Raw genomic sequence first — 18,764 nt, 5'->3', positions numbered from 1 at the left:
CACTCGGCAGGGAGCCACGGAACATACGCTCAGTGTGTTGCTCAAATGAAAACTATTTTATGAGAAATGCGCAATGGCTAGGCAAGTAGAGAACTCCTTAGGAACCAGCCCAGGAGCCAAGGGGCTGTTAGCTACCCATCCTTATGTGATTACACTTCTGGGACATAGCTCGCCTGCATTATGTAAAAACTAAATTCTGAATTAAAACGACTGACAAATTTCAATACAACAGAGGAAGGGCAGCACTGGTTTAACTTCATTTAGAGATATGCTTCCTGACTTCAGCCCTGTCCACGGGATGACGTAACTGGTACAACCACACTCACCAGGGTACAGCTTCTCCCCTGGCTTTCTATCCAGTCCAGTGACAACCGAGGAGGCTGACCCGATCAACAGACATGTCTGAGAGAATCTCCTGAATGGAGCAAAGTTATATAGGGTTCTGTTGGTTTTCAGTAAAAGGAAGGGAGGGCAAAGAAAGAGCTAAAGTAATCTCACAGTTCCTCTCCCACAGCAACAGAGTCACCTGGAGTTTAATGGCACACTAGACTTACAGCTTTATGGTAGAAGCGAAAGATATGAAAGCTCTTGGATAAATTCATGGGCTATGCAAGGAGTTTGCCCAAGATTTTATTTGGGTTAAGTCATCATAAAATTCCAAGTAATAATCCCCAAACATCTCCCTGTAGCATGTTTGAATACATGAGTGGATGAAGGCAGCCACGCCCACTAGCTTGCTTTCTTGTTACAATTAACTTCAGGATCATCTCTTGCTGTAAACAATAAAGTTTTAAGTTTAGAAAAAAGGAGCTATACCCATGCTTTGAATTATTAAAAGTAAAGAGTAAAGCTGAGACTTCGGTAAAATAATATGACCAAATCAAATTAAATTTGACTTTTTTTTTGCTTGGGATATGATTCTAAGTGATCATTAATTTTAATGATTGTCTGTCCATAGCAAATTTGAGCTACTGTGAGCATAAGAGTAACTTTGAACAACTCAATTGTCCCTCCCAGTTTTAAATGAAAGCAACCCAGAATAAGATTTGGCAACATATAAGTGAACTAGCTTTTTTTAAAAAAAAGTTTTAAAGAAAAAGTTAGAGGCATATAGACAGACCTTAGCAAGTACACCATTAAGAAAAAAGGACCTGTGGGTAGTAAGTAAGAAAAGAAGTTTCTGGCATGTGATGCAAACCCAGCTAAACACAAGATAAAACAGTGCCTTGTGGCATTAACAGCATGCTCACTGGGCAGATATTTGGCACTGGGGGATTTTAACCCCTATTAAGTGTCTCCATGGCAAGGCTGCCATGTTACAGATTTGCAGTTCAAGTTCGATATGAAGATAAAATCGTGGCACAGAAAAATGATGCTGGGTAGGCTTCATATTTTTAATTATTAAAAAGAAGGTTACAAAAACTAGGTCGCCTTCATTAAAAAAAATTAACAAGACCTCATTGTGAGAGGCCCAGTCCCTTGGGAGTAGAAAGCTAGATCATGCCATGAGATCCTATCTGACTGTCAGAAAGCAGCGAAGGCAAGGAAGAAGCCCAGACACAGCTCTGTCCAGAGCTGGATGAGCACAAAATTCCAGAGAAAAAGAGTTAAAAAAACAAAACAAAAAACCAAACCACTGGAACATTGTTAGAGAGACCTTTAAAAAATGGTTTAGTGACAGTTCTGAAATCTACTACCCTGAGACAAGGTTCAAAGCAACCCAGGTCTGAAGGCCTGGATGGAGCGGCCCTCCTCCCTCTGATCTGATTGGCCAGGAATCTGGTTCAGCTTGTTAGCTGAATGCAGTTACTCATTACACAAGCACTCCCGTCTCAAGTGAACTCAGTGGGTAAAAGGGAAGTAAGCGTTCCTCATGGCTAGTGCTCAGTGACCGGTAGCATTTATTACGGGTAGTTTTGGACATAACGTTGTTTGCTTTTCATAGGAAATCCCAAGTGCAAGGCAAAGGCCACAAAGTAGTGTTATGGATCCCGATTCTTCAGAACGTTATCTCAGGGGAGAGTAATCTCCACAGTAAAGAGAAAGGGAAGGGAGAATGGGTCCCGACTCTCTTTGACAAAAGAACTACAACAATTCACAAAGTATTTTTTCCCCTTAGCAAATATCCTGAGTATCCTGAAAAGAACTTAGCATTTAGGAAAGAGACTCAACATATTAATTCTATATACATACTGTTCAAAATGATTATCAAAGAGACCAGTGGGACCGAGCAACTCTGTGTGCCAGGCAGACCCCAGTGTTGAGTCCAGGACAAGGCCAAGAGCAACAGATTCACAACTATATTGCACAAAGAAACAGACAAAGCCTGTATTAGATACACACACAGCCAGGCACAACAATGCACACCTATAGCCCTTACTACTGGGGTGGGGAGAGGGGAGCTAAGCAGGATTGTTTGTGGCAGGGAGCCTGAGGTACTGTACTGGTGCAACACAAATGGACTGTCTCTTAAGTAGGAAACAAAAGGAAACAACAAAATCCAAAGAGAGAGACAGAGGAAGGCAAAAGAGGCCCTTAGTTCCCCTACTGAGTTTTTCTAATTTATTTTCTTGTAAGACAGCTTTCAAGGGTGTTGATTAATTCTGACCCAATTCTGAAACACCAAGAAACAATAGAATGTTGCTTCTTATCTGCCTTGCTGTGCAGTGACTATGCTTAATTCAGATAACATATACCTGTTTAATGAGAATGTATTATGTTAAATTCTAATTCCGCGTGTCTTTGATGGGAGTTGGTGGCTGGCACAAGGAACTGGTATGAAAATACATTAAAATATACTTCTTTGCCTTAGGGATGTCAGACTACCTGGGAAGCAAAGATAGTACAGATGAATCAATTGAGAAACAATTAAGTACCCAAGTGTAACTTGCTAACTAAGAATGTAATAAGAAAGGATAGGTGATCATGAACTGCAGTAGGGAATTATGTGCACAAAAGGGTGGGGGATGCTAGAGGCAGAAAAGAGAAGAAATAAGAGTAAAGAAATCAGAAATGGCACAGAATTTTCTTAGTTTTTCAACTAATACCTTTTAATCAAAGTCCATGGTAAACCAGAGAATAACTTCTTTGAAAGTGGGAATGAACCAAATGATAAAAGACCTAAATCCCTTCCTAAAGGAGTGGTACTGTAGCAATGAGTACAGTTGTACTGCACATACCCACTGGTGATATGAACAATGGGCCTATGAGAAGTCCCACTGACCACAGCTGAGAGCTAACTCTAAACACAAGCCAGTTTCCTAAGGCCATATTATTTTAACTTAGAGGTTTACTCTGTAGCACCAGGCCCTGACATTCAAGCATGATGACCATGTCCAGAGACTGATGGATGGGCCATCCTAATTTGACTTAACATATAACAAGACAACATTGAACCTATTGATTTATTCATTTATTGATTTATTTATGTATAGAATTGTTTTGCCTGCACATATTCGGAATCCAGAAGAGGGCAGTGGATCCCCAGGAACCTGAGTTACTATATAATCTTATGAGTCACCATATGGGAAACTTAACCTGAGTCCTCTGCAAAAGCTCTAAGTGCTGTTAACCATCAAACAATTCCACTAGCCTTTCAGTTTACTGTCTTAAATTGAGAAGATACAGTAATAATGACCAAGATTATCAGAGTCCGCCAGTCAGGTACGAAGGCTGCTAAATAGGCAGTGAGCCAAAAAGGAAGGAGGCTCAAAGACTCTGAGGATCCCTTGAAGAAAGCAAGGCTCCTGGGTTGTTCATCTATGCTGGGGGCAGGGCTGTCACAAGTTGGGAGCATGTTTTATCTTACAAAATCAAATCTTTCCTACAGAACGCTAACCCAATTACAGTCTTCTTAGCCACCATCAGTCAAGCACTAGACATCAAGATGGGGCAGAAAACAGCTCTCATTCTCAAAGGCCAAAGAAACTACTGAACATTTCTGGCCATTTACCTCATCTTTAGTACTAGACACTCCGTGCTGTGTACAGGCACTGCTGGGGGCAGGGGCGGGGCATTCAATCCAGAGCTCTGGGACTCACTCCTCATCAGGCCTCAGGGTGGCACGAAATGTTTCTGGACAAAGCTGAAGGAACAAAAGCCAACTATTTTCTCAACACTCTAAAACTTACTTCTGTGTTAATTCAGAACACCAGTCTTCACAGAATTCCATCTAAGTCATGAAAGTAGCGTGCAAGCTGTCTACCAACATTCATTGTTCTATAGGAAGAATTTCACCCTATGTATGGATGTGTGAGCATTTCAGGCTTTGGGATCCATATGGTCACTGTTTTAATGACCCGACTTTGCCAATTAGGTGCCAAAGCAGCTACGGACATGTACATATAAATGTGTGCAGCTACAGACATGTACATATGAATGCGTGCAGTTATGCTCTAATCAAATTTTATAAAAATACACGGAAGGCTGAATTTTCCTGCAGGCTGTTCATTCACACTATGCAGTGACAACACTGAAGATTTTAGCTCAGAACATCATCTTTCCGTGTAGAGTCTGTGGAGGAGACAGGAACTGCAACTATTAAGGGGCAGTTATGTGACAGCAGACCGTCTACATTATAATGGAATCAAAGATACTCAAATATGAGAAATGAACTTAAGCATTAAATATCACTCACCATGCTGGAGGAGAGTGAGGCTGAAGTTACTACTTCCGGCTCCAGAATGAACACTGTCAGGATGCTCTGATGAGCAACAGGGGGAACTGCGCCTACTACTTGATGTTTGCACAAGAGGCTCATCGTACCATGCTGTTTCCTTCCTCAAAAGGAGGTAAATCAGGGTGGCCAGAGGAGTCACATCATACCCCAGGGGTCCAAAGTTCAAAAAAATGACTCAGTGACTTCTTCTCTTCTCTCTTTTTTTTTTTTTTTCGAGACAGGGTCTCTCTGTGTAGCCCTGTCGGTCCTGGAACTCACTCTGTAGACCAGGCTGGCCTTGAACTCAGAAATCAGCCTGCCTCTGCCTCCCAAGTGCTGGTATTAAAGGCATGTGCCATCATTGTCCAGTGACTCAGTGACTTCTTAGAAAGGGACTTCTATTCAATATTTTGGCTTTAAGACAACTGATGGACTGTCCTATTTCTGAAATTCCTTTTGCATTTTAAAATCAATCCAATAAAAGATGATATATTGGTTCAGGGTCACAATCAAACAAAATCCAGCTGATGTGTGCCAAAGAGCAAGTTTGCTCATGTACTATGACTATGGACTACATGGAAACTTTCAAAGTTGTCTGACCTCCCTAGAGGGGACTCTGTAAAAGGAGATGAAGGCAAACCCAGATGCAGCAGTCTTTAGCCTAAGGTTGCAGTGTGAGGATTTTCCCCTATACTTCAATGTGTTTGAGATGTGTGTCCTGTGGCTATTGTCAGGGAACTTTTGGTACTGTGGAAAGTGGGCTCATTTGACCTGATGCCTCAGAATATTAAACCAGGTAGTGAACACCCCCCCCCCCCCCCGGCAAAAAAAAAAAAAAGAAAACTTATAGCCATCTACTTATTGCATTCTTTTTCTAAAGATTCGCAGAGCCTTCAGGTTTTTTAATCAATAATGAAAATGTCAATAAAATAATCTACAAAATTCTTCATGATCTTATACTGCTTTTGATCAGCTTATTCTGTAAAACTGAAGAATGCACCAAATTAAGAACATTTTCAAACCTATCTAAAGTGTTTACCCACTTTCTGAAATTCCTCATCTCTTCATTTCTCCCACTGCTACTTGCCCTTGTGCCGTAAGTGTATTATCTCTGTATAGCCCTGGCTGTCCTGGAACTCATTTTGTAGACCAGGCTGGCCTTGAACTCAGAAATCTGCCTGCCTCTGCCATGTTTTAATGAGAACGATCATAATTCTCCAGGATCATTTTCTAGTAAGCTTGATGCATTTCTTCCTTCTTAACCTTATATTATGAAACTACTTTAGACATCACCAGTAAACATCAATAATTTATATCCCATGGAATGATTTATAAAGCGCTCAATCAGTGATATTATCTAGTAGCATATGAACGATGCATGTGTCTAACAACTGTCAAATGCCTATCTGTACATTGTCTTCCCTCCGCCTTCCACCCACCCGCTGTGAACCTGTTATTTCATAGTGGCTATGGGCTCTAGAACAAGAAAATCTGATCTCAACTCAGATTCCTACCATTTATTACAATGTGACCCTGAGCAGGTTTCCCGGTCTTCCTGGGTCCTCAGTTTTTCTTTTATAAGGAAAGGATAAAAAATACTTATAATTCCACTGTTTGCAGCTTTCAGAATGAGACAGAATAATACGTGAAATGACTAAGCACAGAGTGTAACAGACCAAGTGTTTAGTAAACAGTAGCTACTGTTGTTTTGATTAGAACCTTTGAGATCTCAGACCTTTAAAAACAACAGGGAAAATTGGCTTACATGTCCCAGCCCTTCAGCTTCCAAGTCCATCAGTAGCTGCCAGAAGAGTATGTATGAAAGTGGTTGAAAACAGAAATTAGTGATGTGATGGCCCAATGTTAGCAGTCATTGTCAGGTACTGAAAATAGAGGTGAGTGTTCTGAGAACACACAGACATATGTACAAGGAGCTAGGACGGGTGACATGGTAGCTATCTTTGGTACCAGGTCAGATATTCAGAAAGGGTGACTCCTAGTTGGGTCTTCAAGGGTGAACATGAGCTCATCAGGTAGAAAAGAGAAGATCATGCTTGGTCTCTACTTCCAGGACTGCTGGCATGTGGCCTGCATGGAGTCTCATCTCCAGAAGAATTCTAGGGAGAAAGTGATTACATCCCAACCTCTTAGCAAATGTTTACAGCAGATCCTGATTCTCACATAGTTAGAAATCTGAGATTTACATATTTTCTAACAGGAGAACAGCCAATATAAAGGTAAAAGCAAAGATCCACTGAGAGAAAAGGAGACAAGGTGCAGCAGGAACATACACCAAAGAAGAAAACAAGGGGACAATGATCTCAAACACATCAGAGGAAGGAGGGCTCCTTACATTCTATGAAGACCACCAGAGCAGGGCTTATGGAACCTGTATCCTTGTGCTATCCTTGTGGTTGCTAGAACAATACCAGGATGTGATATGTAACAGCCTATTTCTGTTGGAAAGGCTACCTGGCTATAAAAAAAAAAAAAAGGTAGAGTGTCCAGAACATAGATGAGGAAGAAGATGGCATGAATTCTCACCACCATCCCTCCCCTAGGCAAGATGAGCAGGTCACCCAGGTACCTAGACACTGGTGTAGCAATAATCCTGCAATGGGTTTCCCAGAAAGGGGTGAAAATAAGCCAGGGATTTACAGGATCTCTAGACTTACCTTAAACAGCTACCAGGAGTCACCTATGTTCTCCTTAAACAAGCAAAAAAACAAAAAAAAAAAAAAAAAAAGACTTCCACAGAAGTAGAAGGAAGGACATCCACCAAATAACCCCTTAGGTTTCCTCTAGTTAGCAGAAGCCACATGCCTGTCTACCCGACAGACAGCACTTTGTCAGCACAGCAGCTGGTTATTCCTTCTAAAGGTAGCCTGGTTTGGATAATAAGTGACCCAGTTGCTATCTTATTTAGTACATGCAGAAAATTACTGGTTTTCCATGGAAGATTAGAATACACGAAGCTTTCCAGTAGGAGAGACGTATTTCAGGGTAATCAAAAGCATCAGCTGAGTAGCAAAGCTGCCACAGAGCGAGCAGAGCAAGCGCCACGTGTAGTAAGAAGCCCGGGCGTGGTAACACATGTCTTTAATCCCAAGAGGCAGGGGCAAGCAGATCTCCCTGAGTTGGAGGATAGCCTGATCTCCACAAAAGTTCCAGAACCTGCCTCAACAATAACAACTATTATTATTATTTCTATTAGTACCATGACTATATTACAAATCCTTTTGGGATTATTTACCAGCAAGGGTTATGAATTGACATAAAAGGACAAAGTGAAAGCTGACAGTGTAAGAATGTGACATCACTTAAAACGCATTCTATTACACTGCTCACCGTGAGTCTGAATCTTAACTTCCGGTGTATAATAACTCCTGTAAGAAAGAAGCAAGCTAACCTGTACAAAGGATGAATCAGGAATCCAGGCCACTCTACAGCAGGCCAATGAAATATAAAACAGGTCTCTTTAGTAGTAGAAAAGCCTTAAGAGACACAGTTGCCAGATGAAATTTGTAGTCCTAAAATTACCCCCATCTGAATGACATTTTGGAAGAACCCAGGGAGTCTCAACATGAACTCACTGGCTTTAGGTATAATTTATGGGCCTTTTATTTAGAAAAATGTAAATTTTTAAACAAAGATATATATAATGAAATGATACAAGATGTTATAATTTATTATTTCCACAAAAACATCATCTAAAATAACTAAGTATATACATTTACATAAATGCAACTTAGGAAGTCAGCTTATTCCCGAACTATAGAAAAGTCGGAGTATGTAAAGAACAATCAGTTAGGGGACTTCAATCAGCTTGTGCCAAGGGCACAGGTATCGTCTCTGTCAAACCAGCAGGTCAGATTCTATGCTAAACTCACGCTGGCAGAATTCTAAGGTGATGGCGTTCTAAGGTGGAAAGACTGCCCAGGACAGCTCTTGGCCTAAACAAACATTACAGAAACATGCAAATTCCCTATTAAGTAATGGGTACAAGTCTCAAAATCCACAAATCTTCCTGACATATTATCATGAGAGATGACAGAGGCTGTCTCAAGAGCATTTCCATGGGAGATTAAGTTTCGTGCAAAAGGAACATTTCATTAGTTGACCCCCCGGGGGGATGGGGGGACGAGGGACGGGACGACAACAACAGATTAGCTTCTTCATGGACAGCCACACTCTGGTGGATACTTAACTCTGTGGTAGACACCTAAGATATTGGAGTTTTGACTCCCTGCTATCAAGGCCTCTCTATAGGCAGAATAATTATAACTGATGGCTAAAGAAAAAAGAGAGAGAGAGAAGTAGACAGGGGAAGAGATAGTGTATAAAATAAGCATGAACAGAGGCTGGCTTCTGCTCAGTGTAGAGCACGTGTTGCAATGCAGAAGGTTCTAGGTTCAATCTGCAGTCCTAGAACAAGAAAGAAGGAAGGAGGAGAGAGAGGGGGAAGAAGGAGAGGGAAGGACGGAGCCATGGTGCGTTACTTTGAAACAGGATCCTGCTAGCAAAGTGCAGGGCAGAAGGGAGTTAAAGGAGAAGCAGAGAGGAGAGTCACAGTGAGGGTGGAGGAGCAAACAACAGGAGGGTGAGACATAACGGACAGGAAGAGGGAGGTGGATAAACAGCTCAACATGGGCCACTGATGAAATCTGAAATGGCAAAGGAAACAGAAGGAAAGAGGAGGCAGGAAGTAAAAGACAGACAGCTGGTCAAAGGTAGAGGAGGCAGGATTTGCAACAGACAAGAAGTGAATGCACGTTTTTTCTATCTATGTACTCAGTTTACAGTGACTTGCAACCAGGGAATGAGGAGGGAGGGAAGGGAGTGGGCAGGGCCGGTGGAAGGGTGAAGAAGGTCGGCAGAAAGTAACGGATCCGGAACCAGAAGGGTGATGTGGAAGAAGGATGGGGCGGGAAGGACAGACAGTAACAACACACACGTCAGATGACTGCACATACTGGAGCGCATGCTAAAAAGGACAGACGGAATCCTGCTGTCAAGTCTGGAATTACATGACTCAAACTCAGCAGATAATATCAAAGTACTTTATTCAGGCAACATTTCTATGGCAGAACCATAACGGCGTGTCTTATGCAAATGTCTAGAAAGACAGAAATTAACTTCACTGTAAAGAGAATGCATAAGCCCTGGACCTTGCAGGCATTACCGAGGGACATCCATCAGCCACTAGGCCCCTCAGTTTGCTCTGAAGTCCACTCTTGTCCACTAGGTTGTTCTAGGTTAGGGACAGGCTTTAGGATGAGAAATATTTCCCACCCTTTCTTGTGTCTGACCAGAGCCAAAGTAAGAGAGGGATGGCATGTTAACATCATTAATGTAGATGGAAATCTGGCTAGATAACTAAATAATCCAAAACAAACACAACCCACTTTTTGTTTCAGATCTTAGCTATCTAGATTCCTGGCTACATTGATGATATTAATCCCACGGGGAACTTCATCTCTGTATGGACATTTGAAGACAGAATTAACAGATCTCCCTCGGATGCAAATCACTCCCAGGTACATGAGATTAACTGGCAGCTCACACAATAATTCTGGAATGCATGCAAAATTAAAACTCATAAAACTCTTCCTGCAAAAGAAAACCCATCTATCAATAATTGTTCTTTGAAAGTTGACAAGGGTCTAAGAATTAGAAACTAGGAAGTCTTATGTTTTCAGAAGCCACGATCAAACACATGTTTCTTTGTAATTTCTAGCTTATTTAAGTATTATGTCATCCAATACTAAGATCAGAATTTTTACTTCGTTTGTTATCTTTATTATTATTTATTATTTAATCTTTTTACAGTCCAGACTTTATCCCCCTCCTGGTCCACCCTCTGACTGTTCCACATCCCATACCTCCTCCTCCCACAGCCCCCTCCCCTGTCTCCAAGAGGATGTTCCCCAGCCCTCCACCCCCACCCCACCAGGCCTCCCCACTCCCTGGGGCCTCAAGTCTCTTGAGGGTTAGGTAAGTCTTCTCTCACTGAGTCCAGACCTGGCAGTCCTCTGCTGTATATGTGTTGGGGGTCTCATATTGGCTGGTGTATGCTGCCTGGTGGCTGCCAGTGTCTGAGAGATCTTGGGGGTCCAGGTTAGTTGAGACTGCTGGTCTTCCTATAGGGTCGCCCTCCTGTGATGGCTAAATGCAACTTGGGAGGGAAAGGGTTTATTTCAGCTTACATTTCCAGGTAACAGTCCCTCACTGTATGGTGGAAATTCAAGCAGGGCAGGAACTGCAGCAAAGCCACAGAGGAACACTCCTTACTCGACCTGCTTTCTTACAGCCCCAGGGTCATCATTCTAGGGGTGGCATTGTCCACAGTGGGCTGGGCCCTCCCACATTAGTCATTAATTAAGAAAATGGCTCACCGGCTTGCCAACAGGCTGATATGATTGATGGAGGTATTTTCTCAATTGAGGTTCCAGGGTTTATATCAAGTTAAAAAAACAAAACAAAACAAAACAAAACAACAACAACAATGAAACAAAACAAAACAAAAACAAAATCTACCCAAGATACAATGGTGTGTAGGTTTGTGGGTCACTGGCTTGCAATTTGAGGGAGGAAACAGGGTGATTAAAATCAAATCACTTGGATCACCCTTTTTTTTTTTTTGTTCTAAAGTAAAACTCAGTGAAAGAAATACTCTTGGAACTGAGGTGCAGCTCAATTGTAGAATACTTGCCGACTATGCATGGAGTCTAAGCCCTGGGATTCCTACTGGCACAGTGATATGCCTGCTATCACAGTACTCTAGCGTTGAAGACAGGGGTACAGGGAGGTCAAGCCTGGGATACTTATGACTTATCTCCAAAAAAGAAAAAAACAAAACAAGAACAAACAACAACAACACACACATACCCAGAAATACTGTCCCCAGTATGACCTGAGCACCTTATGATTATGCCTACACTAGGGGTTTGACAGACAAACATGCGTGTAACGTCTATGCACCTAGGTTTGATTACCATTCACACAACAGATTATACCGTCACAAATACCACAGAGCGCATTTCCATGAAGTGAAGCAGCAGCAGTCTCTCAGGCCTGGTGTGCAGATACTCACTATTTGGTAGAGTCAGATAACTGATATTCCCGTCGTCTGTCGTAGCACTCCTGGATTCCAGGATCATTCCACAAGCTCTTTATTGCATCTACATATGGATTCTCAAAAGCAGACACCTTCTCCACATCAACCTCTCGAACCAATTGTGCATGAGCCTGTTTAAGAAACAAAACCAGCAGCCATTTGAATACTCTGCATTGCTTTACTGAGTCTTTAACTCATACTTTATGTTGTATACAATTCAAGAGATACCTTCATAGACTGGTTTTCAAACTGGCTCGTAATAATGTCTTCATATTTTTTTCTTAGAGAGAACTCAGCCTTAAACCATCCCCTCTAAAAGAAATCTGAAGCTAAAGCTTATCAGAAGGAACAGGAGCAAAGCTCTTTCATCAAGATAGCAGGAGTACCCTGCTATACAGGCCTGTTTTAACTGGTTATCATAACCACGAACACAGTTGACAGTTGCTACCTCCTCCACTCTGACTACTTGTTATAATCACCTGCATGTTATTCTCAGCCTGAGGATTGCTACCAGCAGCAGCTCAGAGTCCTCAAGTAACAGTGGGCCCTACAATTCACTTTCCGACGGGGTATAAAACCACCAGAAGAACCATTTGATGATTTAACTGTAGCAATTCTCCAGTCTAGCATACCCCATGTTTCAAAATATTTCTATCTGCCATCTCTACATTATCAAGTTGAGGAACCCATTCCATACTTCTAGTAACCAAGCAGAGCTTTGCTATTTTCAGTACAGTATATTTAGCATAAAAAACCAAAGATACTTAAAATTTTCAACAATATTAAAATAACAGTTTTATATTTTATTAACAAATTTCATTTGTCTTCAAAGTAGCCAGAACACTATTGGTTTTTTGTTTGTTTTGTTTTTGTTTTTGTTTTTTTCGAGATAGGGTTTCTTGTGGAGCCCTGGCTGTCCAGGATCTCACTCTGTAGACCAGGTTGGCCTCAAACTCAGAGATTCTGCCTGCCTCCGCCTCCCAAGTGCTAGGATTAAGGGCATATGTCACCACTGCCCGGCTTCAGGACACTATTGTTTAATAACACTAATCAAAATAGGCTCCACTAAATGTGATATGTGTAAATTAGACATACATAACAAGTATGCAAACAAACAAATATAATAGCTAATTAATTTGGAAATTGGAAGCAGATGGCCGATAATTACTGAAACAATTCTGATTTTGTACAAAAAAATTCTCAACGAGGTTAGTTAATGGTTATCATGATTGCAACATGGCCAATTCCTTTCATCTCGTATTAAGCATAAACAATGTTAATAAATGCAATCTATGTTACCCCATCTAGACCTCAGTCTTCAAGTAGAAAGGGCCTTTTTTCAATAATAACTAACTTTGATTTTGACTTTAGGCAGTTCAACATATTTGAGACTTAAATCCCCTTTGTTGTCAGTCCTGACCAAGACAATTGGATGCAGCCACTGAAAAGCCCTGGCTTGGATCTGTCTCTAAAGATCCCTACAGTTTCAGTTTGCATTCATTCCGTCCCAGTTTAGGCAATCTGCCAGCATCTTCAGCAGCCTGGAATTTTGCATCCTATCCGAGGTAGAGCCTACCTCCCGAGGTCTTTCTGCGGCTACCCAGAAGGCTGTTTTAAAAAGAGCTTCTGCCCAGGGGCTGTGACATATGTCATCACTTACAGCAGTGCTTCTCCACCTTCCTAATGCTGTGACCCTTTAATACAGTTCCTCAGGGTGTGGTGACCCCTACCATACACTGTGTTTGTTGCTACTTCATAACCTTAAAATTGCTATTGTTATGAACCACAATGTAAATATCTGTGTTTTCCAATGGTTGTTTAACCCCTAAAGGGGTCACAACCTACAGGTTGAGAACCACTGACTTATAGTTTGGGCATTATTAAAAAAAGAATGTGGGTTTTGTGTACTTTGAACCACAGACTGTCAGTGTTTTGCTCTATGCTAATTATTATGTCTTAGCTAACCTCAGCTCTAGACTACACAGTGATGAAAGGAGCTGTGACCATAAAGTTCTCATTGTTTCTGGGGCTCTTCTACTCCATCCTCCCTTCATCAATCCATCTTATCTATCATCTATATCTATAATTCTATCTGTCTAGTCTGTCTGTCAACCAATCCATCCATCCATCCATCCATCCATCCATCCATCCATCCATCCATCCATCAATATGGATATAGTGAGTACCTACAAGCCATAGTTTCAAGGTGATCTCTCTACCCAGTTTCTCAGAATTATAGCATAGTATCGTTTGTATGGGAGTGTTAGTATCATTTTCCCATAATGTAAAGGTTCAAAGACAGGTTCATTTTGCTAGGGTACTAATATTTAGTGGAATCTCAGTAAGTACTTGACCTCACAAGGGTGGGCAGAAGAATGGAAACCAAGCAGTGCTGCCAATCAAACCAGCTAGCTTGTGGGTCTGATTTCAGCCACAGGACCACCTGCAGCAGAAACTCTGTTTGCCATTTTAAAACTGATTTTCCTTGTCTATAAGGCAAGACAATTGGACCAAGTCAACAGAGACCTCCTGTATGCATGAACAGTATGACTATAAATGCACCACAATCCAGAAATATTAAAGGATTATGACACTGTCCTTCTTTTAAAAAATATTAGTGATTATTTTATGTGTATGGGTATTTTGCCCACGTGTCGGTTCCTTCACATGCATGCCTGTTGTCCACATAGGCTATAAAATGGTGGTGAATCCCCTGGCACTAGAGCTACAGACAGCCATGAGCCATGCTGTGGGTCCTCTGTAAGAAGAGTAGCAAGAACTTGCAACTGCTGAGCAATCTCTCCAATCCCAACACTTGTCCTTCCAAGACAGGATTCACTGATGTAACTAACAACAGAATGGACATGTGCAAGGAATGCAGTGTGGACTGAGAGGCCAAGTGAGGAGCCAAGAGAAGAGAAGGGTCTGCTGGCAGGAGAAGATGAAGCACGTGGTGTCTGAGGGGAAATGTGAGCAGACACTCAACAGATAAAATACATTCTCCTTTCAAAAACAGACGTAGCCAGGCAAATCTCTATCTGGAAAGCCCCAAGATTTTTGTCACTGCCATAAACCTACAACTAAGAAGTCACTCTGCAACATCTACAAAAGAATATTACCTGCAAACACACACCAATCCCATGCTGCCTCTATGCAGAATAGAATTTCCAAGTTACTTTTATTGCCTCCCAAGACCAGATTCAAATATAATCAAGTATAATTTGCATTTATGTAAACGGTTGCAATGAAAATTCTTAAGTTTGACAGTGTTTTACAAAATATGCATAGAATTAAAAATTGTTGATATAAATATCCCATTGTAATGTAATCCTCATTATTTTTGTAAACAGTATTCTCAACATAGAAATATTTTTAGTATGTTAGAGTAGGAAGATAAGTTAGAACCTTTATTCTATTTGCCCAATGTCTATTCTGAAATAGCAAAAGTTATAAGTAATGCTGTTAAACAATTATTAATTTTAAAACGCTACTATAAAAAGGAAAGAAGTCACTGCTGATAATATAATAAATAAGTTAAATTAGATTTGTCTTCTCTATATTGAATATTGCATAGAAAAGCAAAATGAGTTCACTACTAAATAAAACGTAAAATCTAATCTCTTTTAAGATACAGTTAAGCATACTGAGGGGCAATGTTTAAGAATGGATGGCAGTGTTCAGATGCTAGTGTACACACAATCCGGTGTCAAGAGTGAGCAGCACACTGAGAAGCAGTTAGCTATTTTCAGGACCTCTGGCAGAGTTCTGGGGAAGACCACAGGTAAACCACATAACTCACCAATGTAATGCTGCTACATCTTATGGGCTGATATTTCTCTGGTTGTTTCTGCAGAGGGAAAATGGAACACAGGACCTACCACAGCAGGTCTTGCTCTACCCACTGAAGGCAAGCATTCAGATGAAATAAAAAGGCCTCATAGTCAAAGCTAGAAGGATTTTCAAAAAAGTTGTTATGCGCTCAAGAGAGCTTCAGGCTATTCTAGTTCCTACACTCCAGAAGTGAAAAATCCAAAGGTAATTTCCACATTTACTGAGAGCCTTCAGACACAAAAACTGAGCTCCATTTAAAGGGAAATAAATCCACTACAAACAAGTACTTTGAATCACAAATAGAAGGACCTCAATCAATGACAGTCTATTCTAATTCTCAACTGAGATTCATACAATATTTTGTCCCCTTGTTGCTTATTCCCTTTTGCATTTGAATCTCAACAAAAACAACAACAACAACACACAACAAACTTGCAAAAAAGTATCCTAGTGACTTCTTGGTTTGGTTTTTCTGCTCAACGGAAGTGGAACAGCATTACAGCTTATGCTACAACCCCACCTTCACTTGGTGCCAGCTGAGGATGGCCTTGTATAAGCTGTTCAACATCTAAATTTGTTTCCAGATCCCCCAGTCTTCCATGATGTTAACCTGGAATAATGATAGCACCTGCTACTCCAAAGGCCAAATTACAGTTTTCATAGAGGCAGTGGTAAACTCAAAGGCTAAAGGAAAAGAAATATAAGACCAGCATCAGGAGCCGTGCGAAAGCATGCATATCAGGCCCTGTGACCTCAGTCAAGCCATCCAAGTCTCCCTTGGCTCAAACGCAAACCATTCTGGGAGCTCACTGGATACTGATCATTTGCAAATACCCTGAAGAAAACATGGATATAAACTCATTATTAAGAGGCTTCGCCTCCTGACTTTGTAGCTGGACAGCGGACCCTCTTTAGAGTACTCTGCATACACAGTTCCCACTGCATCTCTTTATGGCTATTATCAGGCCAATGATATAGAAGATCCACTGAGCCACTGTTGGCTAGTGTCATGAATGAATGACTCATTCACATAGAACCATCTCTCTATGCTTTTGATTCAACTGTCAGCTCAGCCAAACTACAAGTTCCTACATGACAAGGCCCTTGCAGCCCCCAGTGAAGAGTAGAGCTGCAGAGTCAAACCCCTGTGGCAGGATCCCTGCTTCTCTGAGCCCAGCTCCCATGGCCTTCTTAGTGTTGATCTGAGATGTAGACTATGAAGTGTCTCCTCAAGCAGTGCAGGGATCAATCAACAGCAGTAGCAAAAAGAAAGAACGTGAATAACAACCCAAGACAAAATAAGGTTTCAACCTTAACTCTTTCAAATACAGTCTTTTGCCCTAGGGTAGGTCTGCCACCTTCTTCAAGTCTAGTGTTCTCATCTATAATGCAGACAATTTGCCATGGGCTACCAGAAAAAGACGTGTCATGAAATAAGATTTCTGCTACAAGTATTAGAATGGCTATGAACTCTTAGGAGATTTAAAAAAAAACTACTTTTTTACTTAACAATTTACTTTTTTTCAATAGATACTTGTCTCTTGCATGCCAGCCAATCCACTAAGGACTGATAGAGTGGAAAATTTATATGTTATATGTTATACAAAATGTTATGACAAGAAAATATCAGATAAAGTTTTAAGAATCATATTCTACTCTATTGCATTAAGACTTTACCAATTAACATTGTTAAATGTCCACTTCTAACATTATTAGATTTTCATTGTTAATATTCATTTTGGTACTTCACTATAAGGCACGCTGCCGCTCAGGGAAAACCTTCCTTTTGACTTTGATGCTCTGTAGCCTGTGCCTGTTTACCTAACATACATTAGACTGCTTTTACCATTTACAATGTTCTTTTGCTTTTTCCACCATAACAGTATAACTTTTCATGTAATACTTCTGTTTAGTTCTTTGCTCATCCTTTGCCTGTTTTGTGTTTGGCTGTATCATTATCAAATCAGTACTGAAGACATAGGAAGTTAGACACTTGCTACCGCACTAAATAACAAACAGGCAGCTTCCAAGAGCATAATGTTGGATGCAATTATAAGATTTCAGGAGAGAAAATCTCAACCTCGGACCTTTGAGTGGAAGACGATGACCGTGTACTTTATTATATTTCTGGTTATGATGGAATGCATTATGAATAGTATCTTGAGTTTATACAAAGTTGCAACAATAAAAAAAATGGAAAGGGAGACCTCTGAAGATATATAATATTCATGAAGAATATTCAAAATGATTAGACATTGGCTATACAGTTGCTATACAGAATATTTGTGAAACACCAATTACTCGAATTTTAATAACTATCTGACACACGTGTTCTGAAATGAGAAGAGTGCTCGTTAGGTCATTGGAAATCAACCAGATATCTGTGGCCTCGCCTCGCCTCGCCTCCTCTCTTCTCTGTCTGCCCACAGGGCTGCAGCACTAGTGGTTCAGACTCTGAAGGCAGGGACTAGTGAGACACCCTGCCCCCCCCCCCCCCTTCCAGCAAACAATGGCACAGGAGCACAAATGAACAACTCTTTGTCTCAGCAGAGAGGTCAACTCCGATTCAGGATATGCACCTCTGTCATTTCCAAGATTACATATGACATGTGGTTCATTTCCTAATACTAGGTTTAAAAACAAAATCTAATAATTTTAGTCATTGTAATGTCTGTACTCCTGAAATCTTATTAGCCAGCCAAGTATGTTGTTACTGGCTTGGGATATTACTTTGCTTGACAACAGAAAGACAAAACAGACAAAGCATATTGCCCTGAACAAAGCTTCCCCCACTAACTAACTAACTAACCAACAACAGGAACAAACAATAAAAACGCTACCTCACCCTCACCTCACCCTCAAGGCCTTGCAGAGGGGCTGGATTATTTCTATAATTTTCCACATGAGATATGGCCAGTGAAATTTCAGTTAAAACTCTTCAGGAGAATTGAAAGTGAATGGCTCACTCTCTCAGATCTGGGCAAAGAAAAAGTCATTTTGGAGCACACTGCTCCTGTGGTCCTGCAGCCCATTAGCTGGAAGAACAAGAAACTGCTCACCAGTAAACACATGAAGTGAGACAGGGCAACAACCCATCTCTGCCCTTCAAGGAGCAATGGACCTGAACAGCAAAAAGAGAATAAGAGCCTTCTCATGTTA

The 18,764-nt window shown here is 41.0% G+C and overlaps 1 protein-coding gene and 1 non-coding gene across 2 annotated transcripts in view; one reads left to right on the top strand and one right to left on the bottom strand.

Moving 5' to 3' along the window:
• Window positions 1-18,764, bottom strand: part of Gnaq (guanine nucleotide binding protein, alpha q polypeptide) — a 255,837-nt gene that overhangs the window by 60,599 nt on the left and 176,474 nt on the right. The window contains exon 3 of the mRNA NM_008139.6: window positions 11,751-11,905. Within this exon, the coding sequence (NP_032165.3) occupies window positions 11,751-11,905 (155 nt within the window). The remainder of the gene's footprint in view (window positions 1-11,750; window positions 11,906-18,764) is intronic.
• Window positions 12,918-13,030, top strand: Mir496b (microRNA 496b). Its single transcript, NR_105832.1, has one exon. It is a non-coding gene; the product is annotated as a microRNA 496b (primary transcript).

Source organism: Mus musculus, chromosome 19 (assembly GCF_000001635.26).
Source record: "Mus musculus strain C57BL/6J chromosome 19, GRCm38.p6 C57BL/6J".
Lineage (NCBI taxonomy): Eukaryota > Metazoa > Chordata > Mammalia > Rodentia > Muridae > Mus > Mus musculus.
This window is presented reverse-complemented; position numbering and strand designations above follow the sequence as displayed.